The sequence below is a fragment of the Anabrus simplex genome, chromosome 5 (assembly GCF_040414725.1).
Source record: "Anabrus simplex isolate iqAnaSimp1 chromosome 5, ASM4041472v1, whole genome shotgun sequence".
Lineage (NCBI taxonomy): Eukaryota > Metazoa > Arthropoda > Insecta > Orthoptera > Tettigoniidae > Anabrus > Anabrus simplex.
Window position 1 is genome coordinate 293,432,126 of NC_090269.1, and position 24,588 is coordinate 293,456,713.

At 39.6% G+C, this 24,588-nt stretch overlaps 1 protein-coding gene across 1 annotated transcript in view; it reads right to left on the reverse strand.

The window, feature by feature from the left end:
• LOC136874846 (probable ATP-dependent RNA helicase DDX20) overlaps window positions 1–24,588 on the reverse strand; it is a 133,373-nt gene that overhangs the window by 80,267 nt on the left and 28,518 nt on the right. Inside the window, exon 2 of the mRNA XM_067148522.2 lies at window positions 4,709–4,882. Coding sequence (XP_067004623.2) covers window positions 4,709–4,882 — 174 coding nt within the window. The remainder of the gene's footprint in view (window positions 1–4,708; window positions 4,883–24,588) is intronic.

Consider the following 24,588-nt stretch of genomic DNA (forward strand, 5'->3'; position numbering starts at 1 on the left):
TGCAAGGATGTCGAAGGCTGTATGATCCTGGGAAAGGTAGATGCTGCATACAGGAAAATCAAGGAAACCTTTGGAGAAAGGAAATCTAGGTGCATGAATATTAAGAGCTCAGATGGAAAGCCACTTCTAGGGAAAGAAGACAAAGCAGAAAGATGGCAGGAGCATATCCAACAGTTGTATCAAGGTAAAGATGTAGATAATTTGGTTCTGGAACATGAAGAGGCTGTTGATGCTGATGAAATGGGAGACCCAATTTTGAGGTCAGAGTTTGACGGAGCTGTGAGTGACCTAAATAGGAACAAGGCACCTGGAATTGATGATATTCCCTCTGAATTACTGACTGCCTTAGGAGAAACCAGCATGGCAAGGTTATTTCATTTAGTGTGCAAGATGTATGAGACAGGAGAAGTCCCATCCGCTTTTCGGCAGAATGTTGTTATACCTATTCCCAAGAAAGCCGGTGCTGACATGTGTGAAAACTACCACACCATTAGTTTAGTATCTAATGCCTGCAAAATTTTAACACGTATTATTTACAGAAGAATGGAAAAACAAGTTGAAGCTGAGTTGGGAGAAGATCAATTTGGCTTCAGAAGAAATGTAGGAACACGTGAAGCAATCCTGACTTTACGACTGATCTTAGAGGATAGAATCAAGAAGGACAAGCCCACGTACATGGCATTCGTAGATCTAGAAAAGGCATTTGATAATGTTGATTGGACCAAGCTATTTATGATTCTGAAGATGATAGGGATCAGATACCGAGAAAGAAGAATTATCTACAATCTGTATAAAAATCAGTCTGCAGTGATAAGAATCGAGGGCTTTGAAAAAGAAGCAGCAATCCAGAAAGGAGTGAGGCAAGGCTGCAGTTTGTCCCCTCTCCTTTTCAATGTTTACATAGAACAGGCAGTAAAGAAAATCAAAGAGAAATTTGGAAAGGGAATCACAGTCCAAGGAGAGGAAATCAAAACCTTGAGATTTGCCGATGATCTCGAGAAGTTGCTGAATGGTATGGATGAAGTCTTGGGTAAGGAGTACAAGATGAAAATAAATAAGTCCAAAACAAAAGTAATGGAGTGCAGTCGAACGAAGGCAGGTGATGCAGGAAATATTAGATTAGGAAATGAAGTCTTAAAGGAAGTAGATGAATATTGTTACTTGGGTAGTAAAATAACTAACGATGGCAGAAGTAAGGAGGACATAAAATGCAGACTAGCACAAGCAAGGAAGAACTTTCTTAAGAAAAGAAATTTGCTCACTTCAAACAGTGATATCGGAATTAGAAAGATGTTTTTGAAGACTTTCGTGTGGAGCGTGGCATTGTATGGAAGTGAAACATGGATGATAACTAGCTCAGAAAGAAAGAGAATAGAAGCTTTTGAAATGTGGTGTTACAGAAGAATGCTGAAGGTGAGATGGATAGATCGAATCTCGAATGAAGAGATACTGAATCGAATTGGTGAGAGGAGATCGATTTGGCTAAATTTGACCAGAAGAAGAGATAGAATGATAGGACACATCTTAAGACACCCAGGACTTGTTCAGTTGGTTTTTGAAGGAAGTGTAGGTGGTAAGAACGGTAGGGGTAGACTAAGGTATGAATATGACAAGCAGATTAGAGCAGATGTAGGATGCAATAGTTACGTAGAAATGAAAAGGTTAGCACAGGATAGGGTGGCATGGAGGACTGCATCAAACCAGTCTATGGACTGATGACTCAAACAACAACAACATAAAATTTTGGTTGAACTGAATGAGAATATTATATAAATTTAGGATCTTCAAGTTTTTCTTCTACCAGACTGTCTGGCTATAAGGTATAAAGAACATGTTAATGCGGTTAAACATAAAAGATATTCGGCAATGGGAGAACATATGATTGAAATGAATCATAAATTTACAGACATTTCCAATGACATGAAATTATTACATTTGGCCAAAAAGGGAAAAATTAATGAATGTTTTGGAAAATTTTGAAATTTACCTTACACAAAAAATAATTTTGAATCAAGTTTAAATGAGAGAAGTGCAGAAGATAACCCACTGTATAGACTAGCATATTATCATTTAAGGAGCAAAAAGAAGAAAAGAAGAAAAACTTGAAGATCCTAAATTTATATAGTATTCTCATTCAGTTCAACCAAAATTGTATGTATTGATCATTTTTATAATATTTCTTTTTACTCTTTGATATGGTGTATTAGGACAATACTTCTTTAAATTGTAAAACAAAAGATTGTGTGATATTGTTTTGTTCTTTGATCTGACCACTGAGGAAAGGAATGGTTGAGATTTCCCAAAACATGTTTGGTTTAATAAATAGTTTTTCTTTCATTTAATGAGTGTATTGATCAAGGCGGATTCAAATAAACTATTTTAAATAGTTATATTGTACATTCAGACTAGTCAATATGGACCAAACACAATATTAACCTATCATGGTTAAATTTATTAACAATTATTTGCATGTCGCCAAAAAATTGGGTTCCCATGATGAAACCAGCATTTCTTCTTTTAGCAATTGAGAATATCACTGTTAGGGAATTAACAGTGAACAGACTTCACAATTTAAGAAACCACCTGGTCAGTTGAAATGATGGATGCTCTTCCCAAAACACTAGCTTGTCGTGACCCTAAGAATTATCAACAGGCTGAGGACTTGGGTTCGGAGTTCTGGGAGCGTATAGTCAAATCGGCAAAGTTTGCGAATTAATTATATTCTAAAACCCAGAATATTCACACACCAATATCTATATACAGGTAATATGTAAAATTTTAAACACAATATCTCTGACACCATTTACCCTTTAGATCTCTTTCAAATCTTGCTAAGAGTCCCTGAGTCTTTTCCTATCACACACAAGAATGCATATAATACATATATTCACTGGCTGAATACTTAACTACAGGGCATAGTTGATCCTTGTACAACTGAAGTCTTCGTTCTTCTTTCTTCTCTTCTGTCTCTGCGTAGCGATCCCTGGAACCCGTAGTTTTACGCGACGAGACAATACTTTCCCAATTGAGATTGAGTTCCTGGCTTATGCGATTAATTTCCAACACCTACTTTGACAATCGGTGTGGTAAACCCTAGTGATTACTCACTGACAAATCACACTTACTTTCTGAGCCTAATATCCCTCTGACTTACTATTACTTTACTGCGTGCTTGCGGCTCTACACAAAGTCTACCAGCACTCCAACAGTTCTCCCTAGTTAATTATTCACTCCTCTGCGTTATACTGTCTACAGTCAAAAAGCCTCCTTTGAGGGATGAAAGTCAAGAGCCCTCTTCGAGTGTCATGAGTCAAAAGCCCTTTCGAGGGACCACAGTCAAAGAGCCCTGTTGTTTACAAGTTACCCAGTTATATAGTTTCTTTCTATTCTTTCTCGAATAATCCTACTGATTCATATACCATCACCAAAAGTCACTAGTTCACGTCACAACTGCACTGTTCTCTGATTGGTTCTTTAGCATGGAACCACCCAGTCACGTTGTATTACACACATTGTTCCAGAACACTTTGGAAACTATTTCTATGCCCTTTACACGTGACTGTATATTTCCAACTCAGAAGAAGTGCGCATTTAACTTACACAATGTTTCACAATATTAAGACACAAAGCTCTTGGCTTACGAGGTTCTACGCAGCATCGAATGTTCTAAAGCCTTCTTTGAAATATTCAGTCATTTTTATTATTATTATTATTATTATTATTATTATTATTATTATTATTATTATTACAATCATTTATGAATTATGAGTTATGAACATACACAAACTCTCCTGTAATTTCCCTTCATATATACATGCGTTTATATGCCTGCTACTTTTCAAATCCCATTCAAACCCGTTCGCCCTCTCGTTAATACGCGGAAGGCGCGTCGTGAGCGCGTTGAGAGACCATTCCTAGGTTTCTTCAAGCGCAATTCCAAAACAGTGAAAAAGAAATATTCCTTTTTCTTATAGGAACTGAACCTTTTGGCTAACAATGCTTAGGCAAGCATATTTAATAAATGGAATGGATAAGAAGAAAGCCAGGTAAAGGGAACAGACATAACATAAAGATGAACATAGGTGATAAAAGACAAGAAAGACAGGACAAACACAAAGTGAGAACTAACCTTGTCAGGGACTGAAAAGAGAACTGGGATTGATGAGGACAGAGTCCATCTACTGTATGAAGATGGTAGTGTATGGAGTGGATAGCAATACAGTACTAGAAGAGGAGTGGTGAAAAGATCAAGTAAAGTGGAGGGCTTTGGTACACTACTCTACCCAGAGAGAATCTGGAAAAGGGAATGAAAGAAGAAGAAGACGAAGAAGAAGAAGACGAAGAAGAAGAAGAAGGACGAGGAGAAGGAGGAAGTGTATGGAGATTTGGGGATTGTTCATGTCCTGTGGTGTTTTCATGTTTGTCCTTCAACCCTCTTTCTATTGTGCCCTCTTTCCACACTTACCTGTCATTGTGTTTATCCTATTATGTGTTCCTTTCCAAGTTCCTCTTTCTCTATATATGATTTGATTTGACACTTGTATTCTATCTTAGATGAATCTGGGGAAATCATATGATGAGGAAAAAAAAAGTTCAAGGCTTCTCCAGTATCAAGTATTTTATGAAAGATCTGTCTTTTTCAATTAATGGTTCCATTTCCTCTCTCTTTATCATACAGCTCAAACTAAAGTTTAATCAATAACTTTACCTTCAACAGCACTACCAATATCCTTCATGACCTGTTGAATCTGTACAGCAATTTCTCTTGTAGGTGCCAGAATTAACACTTGCAGAGAAGGACATTTGGTGGATATCATTTCCAGAGCTATCACAGTAAATACACAGGTCTTGCCAGTTCCACTCTTTGCCTGCACAACCAAGTCTGAAATGAGCAATATACAGAATTATTCAAAACAATATATGTATAAAAATATTAGGTATTTAATAACATGCCACAGTATTTAGTTAACATTTAAAATTTCAGAATTCATGGAACTCTGAACTTGTCCAGCCATAATTATTTTGCATTTGACAATAAAATTCACCACCAGCAAGATGATTTAGGTATGGGATCTAGCTTGTCAGGGTACCTGGAAGACATTTTCATCGCGGTTGGCAAAATAACAGTTTTGATGATGATGATAATGATGATGATGATGCTTGTTGTTTAGAGGGCCCTAACATCTAGGTCATCGGCCCCTAATGGTACTAAATGAGATGAAATGCAGTTTAAAAGTACAATATTCATCCACTGACCAGAATTCAAAACATAATGATGAAGAATGAATGAATGAACATGAATTTAAAACAATCAGTGGATCCGATCCGCAATGCCTCACCTGACCAGAAACAATATTACGGACCAAGGGACTGTTTCAAAAACACAATCCTGAATCGATGATGCTTGTTGTCTAAAGGAGTTCAATATCCATGTCAACGGTATTTCTCAGGTTGCGGTACTAATCAAAGGTAGCATAAACTCACAGTATTCCAAACATCATGGTACTACTTACAAGTATTGTACGTCGCACAGGTAACGCAGACCACTAGTGATCCTCACATAATGGCGAATCTCATAGGCAACGCAAACCCATAGTGTTCCTCACCTAGGTGTACTAATCATGGGCACCGGTATTCCCGTGGTGTTCCGCATATAGTGGGTACTAATCATAGGCAACGAAGACCCACGGTGTCGCTCATATTGTGTTACTAACCACAGGCAACGCCCAGACCTGTAGTGTTTCTCACTTAATGGTACTAATCACGGACAACATAAGACCGTGGTATTCCGCATTTAGCGGTACTAATCACAGGTTCTGGAAACCCACAGTAAACCCCATTCTGCTGCTACGAATCACAAAATTATTGAGTACCTAACAGAGTGGTACTACTCGCAAGTAAAGGCGACCCATGGTGTTCCCTGCATGATGGTACTAATAACAAGTAGTTTCATGGATCTGATGCAATCATCCCTTGGTTGCCCCTTTTAGTTTCCTCTTATGACAGGCAGGGGATACTGTGGGTGTACTCTTCGTCTGCGTCCCCTACCCACAGGGGGTAAATAACAGTTTTTTCTTCAACGATCATCATTAAAACATGTTTTTTTTTGTTTTACACTGTGTAATAAAATGATGTATTTCTTTTACACTTAAATATACAGTTGAACCTGACTTATACGTATATCAAAGGGAAGAGAAACATGTACTTGTAACTCAGAATTACTTAGAAATCAGACTTACACAATACACCACATATTTACTGAAAAACCAATGGAATAGACCTACATGTGTAAATCCTTGCAAATAATGAATACATTTACTGAAAAACCAATGGAATAGACCTGCATGGGTAAATCCTTGCAAATAAAAATACATTAAGACAGAAAATATTATTTTGAACTTGGTGCAGCCTTAAAGAAATCAGATAGTTTGGCTTGTTTCGCTTTTCTTGCATTAAGAGTATAAACCTCCTTTTGCAAACTTAGTAAGGAATTCAAAGCATTTTCACTACAACTTTTCGCACTGATTTAACGCCTACACACATCGATTGCATTTAACACTTCACTCAGTTGAGGTGTTTCAAGATTCAAGTCGTCATCTCCATCTCCATCACTGTCACTGTCGCTTGTAGCTGGTCGATCTCCACCACGTTGTTGATATACATCAGCAATAATGTCTTCATCCGGTAGTTCTCCACATACAGCCAGATAATCAACGAAATGCACAAAAGTATCGAATTCTACACCCTCCAGTAGCGTTAGCTCATTGCCAGACAAAACTTCGTCCCCATAATCATCATTGGAGGCAGTCTCTTCTAGTAAGACACCAGCTTTGCGGAAACAGCTGCTGATTGTGGAGGATGACACCTGGTTCCAGGCAGTCGAAATAAAGTCCATAGCTTGTAACAAATTAATGGAGAGAGGTTCATTTCCTGCATCACTCAGTGTTATCAAATGTTGAACCAGCATTTTTCTATAATCCACTTTGAAATTTGCAATGATGCACAAATCAAGCGGTTGTAGAACACTGGCACAGTTAGGAGGGAAAAATTCCACTCGGACATTCTCCAGAATGATTTGAGGTGGATGTGCTGCACATCGATCCATAAGAAGGATCTTCTTCTGTTTCTTTTTCATTTTAATGTCCAGTTTTTTCAACCACTGTTCCATTAGAAGCATAGCCATCCAAGAATTTCTGTTAGATTCATATTTCGTAGGTTTTGTTTTCGCACCCTTCAAACACCTCGGATTCTTCGATTTTCCTATCACAAGTGGAGGAAGTTTATCAGATCCATCTGTGTTGGTGGCGAGAAGTACTGTTACACGAATTTTACGTTTCTTCCCTCCATGGCATGAGTCACCTCTTTCCGCTAATGTTTTACTGGGAAGGAGATTGTAGAATAGGCCGGTCTCATCACAACTGTAGATGTTTGGAGGCTGATAATCGCTTACGATACCCGGCAGAACCTCTTCTTTCCAGTGTTGCACCGCAATGTCGTCCACAGCTTTTGAGTCACCGCAAATTGTTCTCCCTGTGAGTCCATGACGATCTTTAAATCCTTGCAACCATTCTGATGAAGCCTTGAAATCAGCAGTGATACTCATCTTTTTAGCTAAATCTATCGCCTTTGCCTTCAGCATGTCGCCACTAATTGGTAGAGCTGCAGCCCGCTTTTGCTGGAATCATGTGAAAAATAGCTTTCTCCAAATCTAGGTACCTTCCTTCTTGCTAACGACTGCGCTTTGCTGATTTAGAACCCAGTTTTAAGAACTTATCCAAAATAGCGTTTCTTTTACTGATGAACGTACATAGCGTGGTATAAGCAATCCCTAAGTCTGAAGCAATTTCACTTTTTGTTTTGTGTGGATTAGCGTCCACTTCCCGTATAAATTTTACTTTTTCATCTAGGGTATAACTTTTCCTTTTTCTGTTCTCCATGGCTAATCAAAAGCAACTGAGTGACAAAACTGCTGTTCAACAGTAAACACCACGTACCGGCACCATGGACATTTTACTTCTGTGTTGTTCCCACGAAAGAAGTTCTCATATTCAAACAAATTTACTGTATTTTCTTTTGTTTCCGCACCGAAACCGCTCACTTTCCTTGTAATGTAACTTAATCTTTGGCGGCATTGTGATTGTCAAAAACGACAAAGGTAGAGGAGCGAGATAGAGAGCGAAGAGGACTTGATCGGTTGGCCTTTATTAAGCCGCCAATAAGTAAGTGTCAATCATGTCACTCGGCAAAATTCTTTGTGTTCTGTTTCAACACCGAAACGAGACCGCTCTACTTCCGCCTTCGCCGACAAAGTGGACACTTCGTAAATACAGTAGTTTCTTTCAAAAAAGCACGTGCTTATTACAATTACACAAAACTCAGTTATATTTCACTGACACTTAATACATACAACAGCGAATTATGTATAAGCGGATTACGTATAAATAAGGTTTAAATAACACGCCTTTAAATTACATTTTGCCGGGACCTATAGGAAATTACGTACAAGTACGAATTACGCAGAATAGAGTTACGTATAAAGCAGGTTCAACTGTAAATGTTTTAGAGCCCATTTTGACTATAGAGTTGTATGAAAGGTAATAAATTAATAAAGTCAGCAGTAAAATTTGGTTACCAGTTGCGACTTTTTTCTCTGCAACTTATGGTTGGCTGCTAAAGGAAACAAACTGCTTGTGTTAGGTTATGTTTGATTGGTGGGGTGTTCTACTTCTCTGTGTTCTGTTAACTGCTGTGTAGAAAACAGTTACAACTTAGCAGTATAATCACATTACTGCAATTACGAGTCAACTGGCAAAAGAAGAGATCCAATATGACAACATTTAATAGAATACAAAACTTCTAAGAGCAAAATGCAAGTTGTACAAAGAAGACACGGTTAGGTTAGTTGCTAGAATGAAACAACATATTGAGACAAAATGCTGTTATAGAAACAGAGGCATGCCTGCATAGTTTGAGGATGACAATGAATGTTGTGATATGGAAATGGAATATGAAAATGAAACCCAAATCAAAAAGTACAATAATATCCACTCATCAGCAGCTTGTATCACAATCACTTCAATCACATTCCAATTCTACAGGTAAGGAATATTTATACATAATTAAACATAAAATTACAGCGAGACAAATTTTATAGGTTATGTTCAATAATTTATTTGTATTTAAAAAGAAATAAAATTCCTAGTATACTTTTGTTCAAACTGTTTGTTTTACAATTCTATTATGCTCTTGAAAATAGTATATACTGTATATAGGTTTTTATTCAGAAAACCAATGTAGCCTAATGGGAGAGTTATGATTAATAATGGCCTTACACAAACAGTTATATATTGTTTATATCAATGTGGATAAGTTGGGCTAAACCCATATCATTGGATATGATTTGTTACAGATGATGAAGCAGCTTTCAGACAGATGATGAAGCAGCTTTCAGACAGATGATGAAGCAGCTTTCAGTTCACGTTCTGTGATTTCAACACCATCAAGATCAAGAGGAAAATGTACATCGACCATTTCTTCATATACAAACTTGACTATATTAATGATCTATACTGGTTTGTATTGATTACTTACTGCTTTGTCAGTACTAATCAAAAAATTAATCATACATCTTTCAAGAACGTAACGTATCATTCTCTTCTTCAGTGAAAGTATTTCACAATTTCAATGACTTGATTAAAATTAAAATATGTTCTTGAAACATGTAAAATTCTTCTTCTTCTACTGCTCCTCCTCCGCTTTTTCCCACATCTGTGGGGTCGCGGGTGGGAACTATGTCGCACACATGGATTTGGCCCTGTTTTACGGACGAATGGCCTTCCTGACGTAAATCCTATATGGAGGGATGAAATCGCTATTGCATGTTTGTGTGGTGGTTGGTAGTGTAGTGTGTTGTCTGAATATGAAGAGGTAAAAAAACGAACCCCATGGCGTAACAACCCCGAATGGCTTGGGGCTACCAAGCGACCGTTGCTCAGCCCGAAGACCTGCAGATTACGAGGTGCCACGCGGTCAGCATGACGAATCCTCACGGCTGTTATTCTTGGCTTTCTAGACTGGAGCCGCCATCTCACCATCAGATAGCTCCTCGATTGTAATCACGTAGACTGAGTGGACCTCGAATCAGCCCTCGGATCCAGGTACAAATCCCTGACCTAGCCAGGAATCGAACCTGGGGCCTCCGAGTAAGAGGCAGGCACGCTACCCTTACACTTCAGGGCCGACATATGAAGAGGAAAGTGGTAGGACAAACACAGACAGCCAGTCCCTGAGCCAGAAGAATTAATGACGCAATTAAAATCCCCAACCCAGCCGGGTACGATTAATTAACATAAGCTATATTAAATAGTTTTTTTGATTAGTATTGACAAGGCAGATTCTCTATCCCTAGTATTTTCAGTACAGCAAGTTTATCACTGTAAGTAGTCAATATGCACCAGTATAGATCATTAATATGGTCAAGTTTATAGGTGGAAAACTGGATGATGCATATTTTCCTCTTGATCTTGATGGTGTTGAAATCACAGAACATGAAATGAAAGCTGCTTCATCTTTTATTTGTAGCCCTGGCCCAAGAATATTGCAAAGAGGATTGGATAAGTTAGCAGAAAATACATCAGCTAAGGAGGAAAAACAATTGGATTTGCAAATAGCTCGCTTTATTTTTGGCACAAACCCCTTCCTGAGTTTGTAAAGATGTTTCAACTTCTTCAGCCTGGCTATAAACCACCCAACTGCAAGCAAATTGCAGGTGAACTTCTTGACTAAATTTATGCTGAAGAGTTGGCCAAAGTAAAGAAAACTCTGATAGGAAAATCTATATGCATGGCTTTAGATGGTTGGAGCAATGTGCACTACGGCTCAGTTATTTGTGTGTTGCTTAATGATGTAATGGACTACTCTACTCGCTTAACTAAAATCATTTACACTGAAGATAACAGCCATACATCACATTACCTCTTAATGGTAGCAGAAAAATCAATAAATGCTGTGAAACTTTTTATGGGTGCCATTTTTGAAGTTTTGTCATTAACAATACTGCCAATATAGGAAAAAATGAGGGAGGAACCAGCACCAAAAAATGTCAAAGAAGTGATACCTTACGGTTGTTCAGCTCACTTGCTTAATCTGTTAGCACATGACTTGGAAGTGGTTGGCATTTCAGAATATCATAACAAATTATTAAATACTTCAAGAACACTCGCTTTTCTTCAGCCAAGTACAAACAAGCTGGCGGAAAAGATCTCACTCTTCCTACAGATGTATGCTGGAATTCTTAGCTGACTCTATAGAGTCCTATCTGGGTAACTGGCATATTATTGTCAAAGTCTGCACTGTAAACCAAAGTGCTATTGAACCGATTATAAGTGCAAAGGTAAACAGTATCAGTTTGAAACAAAATGTTCAAGACTATCTCAAAAAACTTAATATTATATCAGTCTCATTAGATAAGTTAAAGCTTGATGACTGTACCATTGGGGAAGCAGTTGAGGCTGGGCTTCAGCTGCTCAATTTTTTCAAAATTGAAAACAATCCTAATGAGCTAAATAAATTCCTGAAACAATTTCACATTGCTGTAACTGATGTGCATCTCCTAGCCAATCTCATGGATCCACGCTATCAGGGAAGAGAATGAGTGAAGAACAATATTATTCTGCTAAGGACCATGTGGAAGTTTACCATCCAGATGCAATGCCTGACCTAATTAATACAAAGCAAAATGTTCACTCTTCAAGGAATACCTGTTTGGTCCTGCAATACTAAAAGTAATTAAACCCCTGACATGGTGGGTAGCAATGCAGAATAACATTCATCACACAATTTCAGGCCTAGAATATCAGCTGCACAGTGCAGTTACTTCATCAGCTAGGGTTTGTGCATAGCAAAGTCAGGAATAGGTTAGGGACTGATAAGGCTGCCAAACTAGTTTGTGTTTTACCACCAAGAAACCCGCTGAATAAAGACAAAGTGGCAAAGTGACGGATGTTCTTTAGCAAAAAATTTAAACCAGAACATCAAAACTGTAATAAGATATCATTCTGTAAACTTTAAACTATTAAATGCAAAGCCTTCAGTAGAAGACAGAGAAGACACTGTACTCTACTGTACAAAATGATGAATTAAAAATATGAAAACTGCAAAAATCTTCAAAACATATATTCTTAAAAAACATGATTTAAACAGTTGTTAGAAACATTGAGTTTAAAGTAATTTCAATCAATGTATATTGTTTTAAACAATTTTAAACACGCTGTTTAGAACAGTTTGTTTTAAGCTTGCCAACCCTGATTTTCATCAATGACCAAGAGAACAAATTATTTACATCAGGACATCCACTCATAATTAGAATTATATTATTACAGGAGGTACACCAAAAACAAGACATGAAGTAACAAAGCATACCATTATAAGCATCATACCAAATAGCCAGAGCCCTCAAGAAGCAAAATATACTCATCAGCTTCTCAACCATAAACAACCTAGGTCAGATTCTACCACGCTCAGACAATACACCAGATATATTTAAACAAACTGGTAAAAACTGTGAATCATTTTACATTGAACAAACTAGAAGAGGATTTGACATTAGATTTTAAGAGCTCAAGGAGGCACTTCGCTCTGCAAATAGCCTCAGCCATTGTGGGTGGGGTTAACTTCCAGTAAGTAACCAGTGGAACCTGACCCCTACAGAGCGCGTCCCCTAGGTGGTGAATACGAGGCCCCTACAGTATGTAGGGCTGGTTGAGATACCCAATACAACCCGCAGACCCACAGGTAGCCCAATTCCTGGCGGCTTTAAAATACTGGGACACCCTCTCTCCAGGGGTCATAAATATGGAGGGCCCTTGCCCTGGGTTATGGGTGAAGACCTCAATGGCATCTACGGCGGAGAAGATGGACTTCGGTTCGGTGGAGATGGAGAAAGGGGCGAACCCGTAGTCTGTACTCCAGAGGAACAACTAAAAAAGGTGTCTGTTAGGGGTGACCTAATTTGAACCTGACAGAAGGTAATAAAATGCCTTTGGGATTGACGAACCCATCGTACAAACAGCCTATGAAATGAGTGAGGGTGAATCAAGGCCTCGGAAAATGCTAGGGTGTCCCCTTGAAGTGACACGCAGTTCCTGGTACTGTGGGAGAACTGTGAGAAGTGGGCTACCAGACATCACCAGAATCAGCATCATCAATCACGTGACTTTGAATGGCAAGGTAGAAGAACTGATAGAGTATTTGGAGAAGAAAGACACAGCGATGATGGGAATGAGTGAGACAAAATGGAAGGTCAAAAAGAATTGAAGAAAGGATATAGAATATATTGGAGTGGAGGAAAGATGGCAATAAATGTTTGTGGTGTTATATTGAGAGAAGACCTAGTGTAATATGTGGACAAAAGTGACCAGATCAGTGACAGGATAATTAACGTTTGACTTGGACTTGAGAGTGGAATCAAGGATTTTATACAGGTTTATGCACACCAATCGGGGATACCGATGAATGTTTAGAAGAGTTTCTAAAAAAACTAGAAAGCTGTATTGAAGACAAAGAGGTTATAATAATGGAAGACATGAATGCACATGCTGGAACAGACACACAGGGCAAAGAAGAGATAATTGGCCCCTATAGTTATGGAAACCAAGATGGAGATGTGATGTGGTGGTAGCCAAATTAAGATTTGGTAATATAACAAAGTTATAGAAAAAAGGGAAAAATAAAGGGATGGAAGTTAAAATAGAAAGAAATAAGGGAAAAGTTTCATCTGAAGAAAGAAATTCCCATGACGTGAACAGTGTGGAAGAGGAATGGACATGTTTCAGAAATGGTTTTGTAAAGTGTACAGTAAACACCTGTGGAAGGCTACCAGGGAGGAAAAAGGAAAAGGAGACTCCTTGGTCGAACAGCAGGGTAAAGGGAAACAAATGGCTTTGAGGAAGTGGATAGGCAGAAACAGTACAGAGAATTGGCAGAAATATAAAGAAGCCAAAATGATATGCACGAAAATAGTACAAGAAGAGAAACGGAAGAACTGGGAAAGTTTCACAGAAACTTTACAGGAGGATATAAAAGGAAGTAAAAAGGTTTTGTATGGTTTGACTTACTTGACTTACTTGACTTAATTCCTGTTGTTCCTTGTGGAACATAGGGCATCAACAAAGCATCTCCATCTGATCCTGTTGCCAGCCAACCTCTTCACCTCTCTCCAGGTCTTGCCTTCTTCCATTGCCTCCATGTGTACAGATCTTCGCCATGTTTGTTTGGGCCTTCCTCTCCTCCTTTTACCCTGTGGGTTCCAATCCAGTGCCTCTCTCTCAATGGCTTCATTCCCTTTCCTCAACGTATGCCCTATCCATTTCCATTTGCGCCGCTTTATCTGTATGGCCATCTCGGTTTCACCCATCCTTCTCCATAGTTCATGATTGGAGATTACTTCCGGCCAGTAGATGTTTAAAATCTTCCTTAAACATCGGTTGACAAAGGTCTGCAACTTGGAGGTAATCACTTTAGTCACCTTCCAGGTCTCAGACCCATACAGTAGAACAGCCTTGACATTACTTCGGAAAATGCGAAGTTTGGTCCTGATAGATATTTTGTTGTTCTTCCATACCGGATAGAGCCAAACAAAGGCACCATTTGCTTTTTGTTTTGTATGGTTTGGTGAAGAATAATTTAAGAAGTAGGGAAGATACAAAATTTGTAAAAACTGAAACAGGGCAGATATTGACGCAAAGAGATGGCATACTAAAAAGATGGGAAGAATACTTCTCAGAATTGCTAAATATTAAATATAGTGAACTGGTAAATGAGAAGAAGCAAGAACAAAGAATGGGGAAAGAAGAACAAGAAAAGGAGATATTGATGTTAGAAATAGAGGAAGCCATACAAAAGATGAAGAGCGGTAAAGCAGCAGGAGTGGATGAGGTATCTACGGAAATGATAAAAGCAGCAGGACCAACAGGGCTACAGAAGCTGTATAGATTATTTAGAATAATCTGGAGGAAGAAAGAGATCCCAGAAGAGTAGGGAAAGGGTTTAATTATCCCGATATTTAAAAAAAGTGATAAAAGGAATGTAATAACTACAGAGGAATCACCCTTATTGCCCATGTAGCTAAGATCTTTGAAACAGTACTGGAAGGAAGACTGAGGTGGAAGCTAGAAGGAGAAATGGAAGAACAGTATGGTTTTAGGAAAGACAAATCAACGTTTGACCTGATCTTTACATTAAGACATACGATGGAAAAAAGATGGGAGTTTGGAAAAGATATGGTGATGACATTGATATTGAAAAAGCTTATGACAGTGTGCCCAGACAGTTGGTATGGGACATGTTGAGGAAAAAAACAAGTTAAAAGAGTGGAAATGCAAATGATAATAGCTATGTACAAAAATTATGTTAGTAGTGTGAAGACTAGAATAGGAAAAAGAAAATGGTTTAAATTTGAAACTGGTCTCCGGCAGGGAAGTGTACTATCCCCCATAGTCATGGATGAAATTCATAAGAACATTAAACAGAGTTTGAAAAGACAGGCAACAAAAGCCATGTTGTTTCCAGATGATACAGTGATATGGGGTGAGGATGAAACAGAAGTGCAAAAATAAGTAGATGTATGGAAACAAGAGATAGAAAAATTTGGATAGTAAGCACAGAGAAGAGTAAAACAATAGTGATGACAAGGGGAAGGACAAAAGGAAGGAAGGAAGGAAGGAAGGAAGGAAGGAAGGAAGGAAGGAAGGAAGGAAGGAAGGAAGGAAGATAAAACTGAATTTGAAAATTCTGGAAGTGGTTAAAAGTTTCAAGTACTTGGGAAGTGTGATCACAGAAGATGGAAAGATAACAGAGTAAATTGGGAAAAGAATACAAGCAAACAGCTTCTAGCAGAGTGTAAGGGTTATTTTGTGGAACCAAGGTATCCTGAAGAAATGTAAGAAAGTATTATATTCAACCTATTATGTACCCATACTAACTTATGCAGGTGGATCATGCACTACAACAAAATGAGAGTAGAATACAGGCAGTGGAGATGAAATTCCTAAGAGGTATCAAGGGCAAGACCAGAAAGGATAGAATTAGAAATGAAGAGATAAGGAGAAAGACAGGAATCTTCAAACATCAAGACAGGATACAAACAACAAAGCTAAAGTGGTATGGGCATATGATGAGAATGAGAGAAGAGAGAGTGCCAAAAACATGTCTTTTCAGGGAAATTAACAGGAAAGAGACCACAAGGAAGATCCTGAAAGAGATGGACAGATACAGAGTGAGAGTGCATAGAGAAGAGGGGAGAAAAACAAGAAAATGTACTTAGAAGAGTGGTGGAGAGACAGGCAGCGATGGAGGTCCTTGATTCACAACCTGACCAGGAAAGCTGGAAACTGGAAATAAAGATGTTGATGAAGGAGGCACTTTGGCTACGTAAGCATGAAAAACCAGTAATTGCTGCATATCTACACGACACACGAAATGAAGTATAAAATCATGTAAATTTGAAGCTTTTCAGTCTGTCGAACACTAATTATAAGACATAACAAACCTGCAAAAGGAAAAATAAAACTAACATTAGGACCTAAGCTCCCACAGAGTTAGAACCATGATCTTAAAACATAACCATGTTTTTATGTAGGTCTTATCAATTACGGTGAATTTAATCTCTACTTCGTATAAACCAAAGTCCTCCATCCTGTCTGTCTGTGAGGGCCAATCTCAAGAGCCACTGGATAGATTTTGATGCGGTTTTCACCATTGTATTAAGCATTTCCCAAGAAAGGTTTATGTACAGAAACATTTATCTATGACCAAAGGCAGCTGAGCAGTAACGATTTCAGTAAACCCAGTCAAAGAAAAAAACAACCATTTGTGCGTCCATTTAGCTTACACTGGATAAACCATTAAAGATACATCTATACTATGAGGGTAAAAATTGTTCAGCATAAAAAGTTATACAAAAAAGCTGGCAACAGCATGTACCTATCTTTAACACATAACCCAATGTAGGTGTTTTTATGTTACAGTAACGATTTAAATTAAGCAAGTTGCAGAATAAACAGTCGTCTGTGCGCCTTTCCTGGCTTTGCTCGCTAAACCATTACAGATACATTTATACTATGACGGCAAGAACAGTTCAGTATAATAAATTCTACAATAGCACATATCCATTAACACATAACCCACCATAACTGATTTTATGTTATATAGTTTGCAGAAAACAAGTCCAATTTTAAAACAAAATTATTAATTAATTAGTTAATCCTTATCAAAATGGTGTTTATTCCTATCAAGTAACTAATGTAGATTAAAATGTATTTTACAGAATGTTATTTTCATCTAGGCCTATACTTTCAGAGATATTTTCATGCAATTTCCATTCTACAATATGGAAATGTAAATGACCAGATTCAGAGCAACTGAGCAAATTGCGAGCCAGGGCACGAGCTATCAATGACTTTGGCTAGCATTCATTGATTTCATGGCAGTCCAAATACACAACAACAGTATGTCCTGAAGCCTTATGTACTGCTGAATGGTTGGCTATCACTCACCACACACAGAGAGAGGATCCAAATGAAAGAGTGGTAATTCCTAAGAGAGATCCTTGGCCCACAACAAAATTCTGAGGTTGAATGTTGCCTGAAGTCAAATGCAGAGCTGTACTCATATTTTGAAAAGCTCTCAGTTGTTATATGGAAGCACTGTCCTTTTTACGAAGGCTATGCTGAAAGTTTTTAGCAGAAACCATAATTCTGAGGACAATGGGGTTCATTTGAAAGAGTGATGTTTCTCGACGTTGGAACATGCGTGCGCAATCCCTTCCAGTGGTGGTTCCTCCACAGCGCGGGAAGTAAGCACAGGCAGTACTGAGTCAGACACTGTGCAAGATAGATCTGTTGCACCGAGATTTTTGTGCAATGAATTTTTTATTATTATAAAAAGAATTTAAGTGCCAAAGAATACTGTTCTTTGCTGCATGTTTTTGATGAGGCTTCCCCTTCTAGGGCCACAGGTGGAATTGGTTTCGCACGTTTTCAAGGGGTCGGCAGTCAATTGAAGATGAACCCCATCCCGGTCACCCAGCAACAGCTGTGACTCAGGAAAACATTGATGCTGTGAGGAAAATGATCAAAGAAGATCCACATCTTACATTTTGTAACATTGCAGGGACCCGAAATATTGGGTCAACAGCAGTGCAGACCATCGTTCACAATTATTTAGGCCTTACCAAGAGATGTGCCCATTGGGTGTCACATTCTCTGACAGAAAGCCAAAAGGAGGCGAGAGTGGACTGGTGTCGTTTCATGCTAGAAAAATTCAATGGAGGGCAGTCCCAAGACACTGTCACAGGTGATGAATCATGGGTCTACCATTATGACCCTGAAATGAAGAGACAGTCTTCTGTGTGGTGCTTTCGTCGAGAAGAACATCCACAAAAGTTCGAGAAAGTTGGAGCTCTGGAAAGAAGATGGTGGCAACTTTTTTTTTTTTTTAATCCAAATGGGGTATCTCACTTCTAAGACCTTGGGCACATGTCGTACAATAAATGAAAGCATGAGAGTTGTTACTGGTACAGTGAGGTCCACTCCTACTCAGTGGCTGCCTGTTTTAGCAAACATTGCTCCTCCAGATCTGAGGAGAAAAGCAACGAAAGTACAGTTGCTCAAGAAGACCTTTACACACAGGAACTCACTTTTGTTCAATGCCTTTCGAGATCCACCTGTGGTGAAGTTAAAATCCAGGAATCCACTCTGGACTGATCTACACTCCTATGAAAAATTCAGTGTAACAGGTTTCGATCTTCCCCAACATGAGTGGTCAAAACTCATTTTTGCTAGGGGCTTTACGTCGCACCGACACAGATAGGTCTTATGGCGACGATGGGATAGGAAAGGCCTAGGAGTTGGAAGGAAGCGGCCGTGGCCTTAATTAAGGTACAGCTCCAGCATTTGCCTGGTGTGAAAATGGGAAACCACGGAAAACCATTTTCAGGGCTGCCGATAGTGGGATTCGAACCTACTATCTCCCGGATGCAAGCTCACAGCCGCGCGCCTCTACACGCACGGCCAACTCGCCCGGTGGTCAAAACTCAACCGTTTCAGAACAGGCCACGGCAGGTGCCGATATATGATGAAAAAGAGGGGATATTGTGAAAGTGTTGGCGTGTGAGTGTGGTGCTGAGAAGCAGACATTGCTTCATGTTGTTGAGAGCTGAATGATCGTCTTCCCAAAGTCCTCGCCACATGGAGGTCACAGCACCCGAAGTCCAAGAGTGGGCACTTTCTGCTGCATTACAATAGATCTGCGCACAGGGCTGCCAGAACAATGGACTTTTTGGAAAAGGAAAAAGCGCAAGTGTTACCTCATCCCTCCTATTCACCTGACCTGGCCCCATGTGACTTATTTCTGTTCCCTAAGACGAAGGAAAAATTTTTTGGGCAGCAGTTTTCGTCAGATGAAGAAGCCACTGCAGCATACGAGAGTGCACTAAGTGACATCCAGAAAGAAGCTTGGAATGAGATGTTTTCTAAGTGGTTTCAGAGAATGGAAAAATGAATAGATGATTACGGAGAGTATTTTGAAAAGTTGTAATTGTAGTTTTGTAAATAACATTTTTTTCTTACCCTCTGCTAAAAACTTTCAGAATAGCTCTCGTATGGTCACCTTCTTGAATGCATAAAACTAGAATATCTTGAAGAATTCTTAATCTTCTTATGACTTGGAAATGTACCACACTATGGGTAACTGCAGTGAAGGAGCATTTACTGGTGTCTCAGAGACACTGGTCCCAAGAATTAAGTAAGGTCAGGACCTGGGTAAATCAGTTAAAAGATCTTCCAGAAAAAGTGAGAAGACGACTTGGTCTGAAGATCGAAGAACTGCTTTCTGAAAATCCAGAAAGGCTACTCATTAACCGTGGTCCTTAGAGGTCGAAATGATATTGTACCGGGAGGTACAACCCAACGCCGTGCATTTAAATGTTGCATCTAAAAGAACTCCTCCTTGTTTTCTCACTAAAGTTGTTAATTTTGTTTTTTTTCAAGAAATATAGCCTTTGTTAAAGTTTTAAATCAATTCGTAACAATTGTAGTTAGACCCATTCACCCCGGCACCTTCTTTCACCTCTGCGTTCCACGGGTAACCCCATAACAAGTGGTGGCAGAGCGTGGTTGAATGGGTCTCAATTAAGCCCCTTCTGACGGCTAAATATAGAATCCGTTTTGAACTAAGTATTTTCTCAGTCGTTGGAATTTTTTTCTCCAAATTTATAAATTTCTGTCATCATGTCCGGCCCTCGCAAAGTCCTCCATCCCGGCTACTTGCACAAGGAGGAATTAATTTACGAATTATCTATTAGAAATGTTCAATCTGGAGGCATGGTTGCGGCAGATACAACCAAACTGGAAGAGTCATTAGAGTTACCAATTTGTATCCCAACCTTGGGAGAGAAGAAAACTGATGAGGTTCTCTCCACTAGCACTGACAACACTACTGAGCTAGCATCCGTAGTTAGTCTTTTTGAAGTACGTGATCCTTCTGCTAACCAACTTAAGAGAGTGCAGGCAAGAATGTTCCACTTCTATAACAGGGTGAGCAATCTATTGTCTCTAATATTAAAGGAAAATCATGCTAAGGAGGCGAGTAATTTAATTGATCATCTATCAAAAATGTCCAGTAAAGTTAGTCAATTGTTAACTGGGGCAGCTACCCCCACAACCGACCAAGCCACTGTTGTAAACATCGTAAGTGAGGAAGATTCTTCCAAGGGTGTAGAGAGTAGAAAATCTGTATCAACGCTACACACTTCTGCCCCATCAGGAAATGAGCCTGATCGTCGTCCCTCAATTCCACCCTTCTTTTTAAATAATGCTGTCTTCGAAGCTTCTTCACCCCCTAGGCCGTTACCTACTATGTCAGCCGGGTTCAGTAGTTTGCCTCATCATTTGGCGATGTTGCTTAGGGGAATTTCTAAGTTTTCCATTAATTCTACTATTGATTTAATTTCATTTTTAAGATTTTTAGTTGAATTTCAAGATCACGCTCTGGTGTTTTCTCTTTCCCCTTCTCAAATTCTTTAAATTATTTACCCTTACTCCATAGGCGTCCTCTCGGACAAAATAGTCAGAGCCATAGCTGAACAATCCTCTATAGACGACTTCCATGCACACCTCCTAGCGAATTTCATTCCGGCTCGAGCTATGTCATCATTAATTCAAAGGTACTATTACAGAGTACAGCGACTGGATGAAAATCTTGCCAACTTCATCCAGGACATTAAGTTTTAAACAAGGGTATTTGCTCTTCATTTCCCAGAAGATCAAATTGTTCAGACCATTGTGGAAGGCATCTCCCCATCCTATAGGTCATATCTGTGTTTTGCGTCGCGTCCTCAAACCTTTGCTGAATTAGAGGCTATGGCGGTCTCAGCCGAAGGAGTTAGGTATGCTGACACCTTACGAGTCGCTAAGGAGCCCCCCCAGTCTTCAAGTAACTTTCGGCCTCAACCTCGCCGAACCTTCACCACCCGCAAATGCTATGCTTGTGGGTCAGCAGATCATCTCTGTAACAAGTGCCCAGTAATAAAATTGAGTGGGACAAAGAATGGAGCAGGGTCATCACAAGGATGTTTCAAGTGTGGCTCATTTAATCACCTCGCCAAGAACTGCCCTAAAGCCAATAGCACCCCCTCCTGTTCAACTTCTGGTGCAACCTCCACCAACTCAAATAATAAGAAATGACTAGTATCTCCGGCTGAGTCAGTGTGTTCATCTTTTCAAGGCTCAGCCCCTATTAAACCGTCCAAAAGCTCAGGCTCGGAACAAGGTAGAAGTTCTTCTAACTCCGCACTTGAATGCCCCAAAGAATGCCTTAGGATTGCGGCGGAGACCCCCGCACTGGTACCTTTTCTGAAAGTGGAATTGAATAGTGAGCCCATTACAGCTCTATTAGACTCTGGGAGTGTTTGTTCGATTATTTCGGCTGATTGGTATTCTAAATTAAAGTCTGTTTGTAAATTTTCTGATTATTGTTCGTCTTCGGTTCAATGTGTTTCAGCTAACTCTTCTCCCTTAGAACTTTTAGGGTTTATCTTCGCCAAAATTCGTATTTATAAATTCACCTGGAAAGTTAAATTGTTTGTGGCTAAGAACTTGTCTTGCCCGGTAATATTGGGAGCAGATTTCATGTCTTCTACTGGTCTAGTGTTAGACATTCAGAGCAGGTCGTGCACCTTCAAATTTGCCAAATATTGTAAAATTCCCTTGCTTAAATGTAATTCTGCATCATGTTCATCTGTTTCGCCTACCCAGGATGAGATGTTGTTAGACCTTAGACATCTACCTGAGGAGCAGGCTGATAGTATTCGTAAGTTGTGTCAGTCGTTTCCTGATGTCTTTTCTGATACTCTTGGTGTTACTGGCCTTATTGACCTTATTGAATACAAGGTTGAGGTTACGGATTCGATCCCCATTAGGTTTCCACCTTATAGGCTATCTCCTCCTAAAATGAAGGCCCTCAAGGAGATCATCGATCAGATGTTAAAGGATGGTATTATTAATTTAATTTAATTTCGCACAATGTGCATAATTAAAGGACGGTATTATTCGACCCTCTAAGTCGGCGTATTCATCGCCTATTTTCCTGGTTTCAAAACCCCACGGTGGCTTCAGGCCTGTGATTGACTATAGGGCTTTAAATCGGAAGGGGGTGTTACAATCTGTGCCTCTTCCAGACCTTCACTCTTGTTTTTCATGGTTTCAGAAAGCTAAGTTCTTCACCATCTTAGACCCTTAATCAGGCGTATAATCAGATTCCTCTAGCCGAGGAATCAAAACATCTAACAGCTTTTGCCACAGATTGGAACTTGTATGAGTACAACCACGTGCCTTTCGGGTTCCCCACGGGGGCAGCTGTGCTAACTAGACCGATAGATAGGGTCTTCTCCGACATCAAATTCGAGTACTTATACCATTATCTTGATGATGTCGTCGTATTTTCTGAGACCTTTGAAGAACTTCTAGATCATCTGAAAGAGGTCCTTAATCGCCTTCGTAAGGCAGGGTTAACTGTGAAGTTGTCTAAGGTAGCTTTTGCTAAGTCTTCCATGTCATTTCTAGGCCATATTGTGTCGCCCAATGGTGTTTCTATTGATCATTCCAGAACACAGGCCATCCGTGATTTCAAACCTCCTAAGGACATCAAAGGTATTGCCAGGTTCATAGGCATGGTGAATTTCTTCAGGAAATTTATTCCTAACTTCGCTAACAGAGCGGCGCCCTTGAACTTACTCCGTAGGAAAGGCGTCAAATTCGAGTGGGGGCCGTCCCAACAAGCTGCTTTTGAAGACTTGAAATTAGCTTTTTGCAACGCCCCCGTCCATGCTATGCCTGATTTCTCGAAGAAATTCATCGTTCAAACCGACGCCTTGTCGTCGGCGGTGGCTGCCGTGCTTCTTCAAGAAACTGAACTCGGAATGCGACCCATCGCCTATGCATCTAGGACACTGTCGGCTCAAGAAGCCAAGTATTCCATCTACGAACTTGAGGGTTTGGCAGTCTTATTTGCATTAGAGAAGTTCCGCCTCTATCTGGAACATGTTAAGTTCGACCTGGAAACTGATAACCAAGCCTTAAGTTGGGTCTTAGCTAGGCCGCGTCGTACTGGTCATATAGCCGGTTGGGCCATCAGGATTTCTGCCTTCCAGTTTGACGTTAGGCATATAAGAGGATCTGAAAATGTTGTGGCGGATGGACTAATGATGGCTAATGATGTGGAGACCTCCGAATTGGAAGATAGTTTGTCTCTTCCCACGCCCAATCCTTCAGGCATTAATGCCATTCTAACTGATGCCCCATGTTGTTCAGGGATATTGAAAAATATCAACGTGAAGATCCCGTGTTGGCCCCTATTATGGAAACCCTTACTTCTGGGGAACATGTTGTCCCTTATGTGTTGAGGAATGGGGTTTTAGGTTGCCCATCGAGGCATGATCAAAAGATGAAAGTTATGGTTCCAGCTGTCCTTGTACCTATGATCTTCAAGTACTACCATGAGACCCCATTAGGGGGGCATTTAGGCATCTTCAAAACTCGAAAAAAGATCCGAGAGATGTTTATTTGGAAAGGTATGGACGGTGAAATTCGAGAATTAGTAAAAGCTTGTAAATCTTGTTGGCTTAGTAAGCCCACCTTGTCCACTAAACTAGGTCTATTATCTTCTCATCAAGCGTCGCACCCCATGGAACGCCTCTGTATCGACTACGTAGTACCCTTCCCCCAATCAAAGGGGAATGCCAACAAATTTATCCTCTTGTGTGTAGATGGTTTCACAAGATTTTCCTAGTTATTTCCGACTAAGCTGGCTACCGCTCAGTCCACTATTTCTTGTTTAAATACCATCTTTGCTTCTTTTGGTCCGTGTCAATACATAGTTTCTGATAATGCTAAGGCATTTACATCCAACCTCTTCCGTAAATTCTGTTCTGACCTGTCTATATCACACGTAACTACATCAACATATTATACTCAAGCATCTCTGGCTGAGTGGGTCAATCGTAATCTGAGATCGGCTCTCACTGCATATCATCAT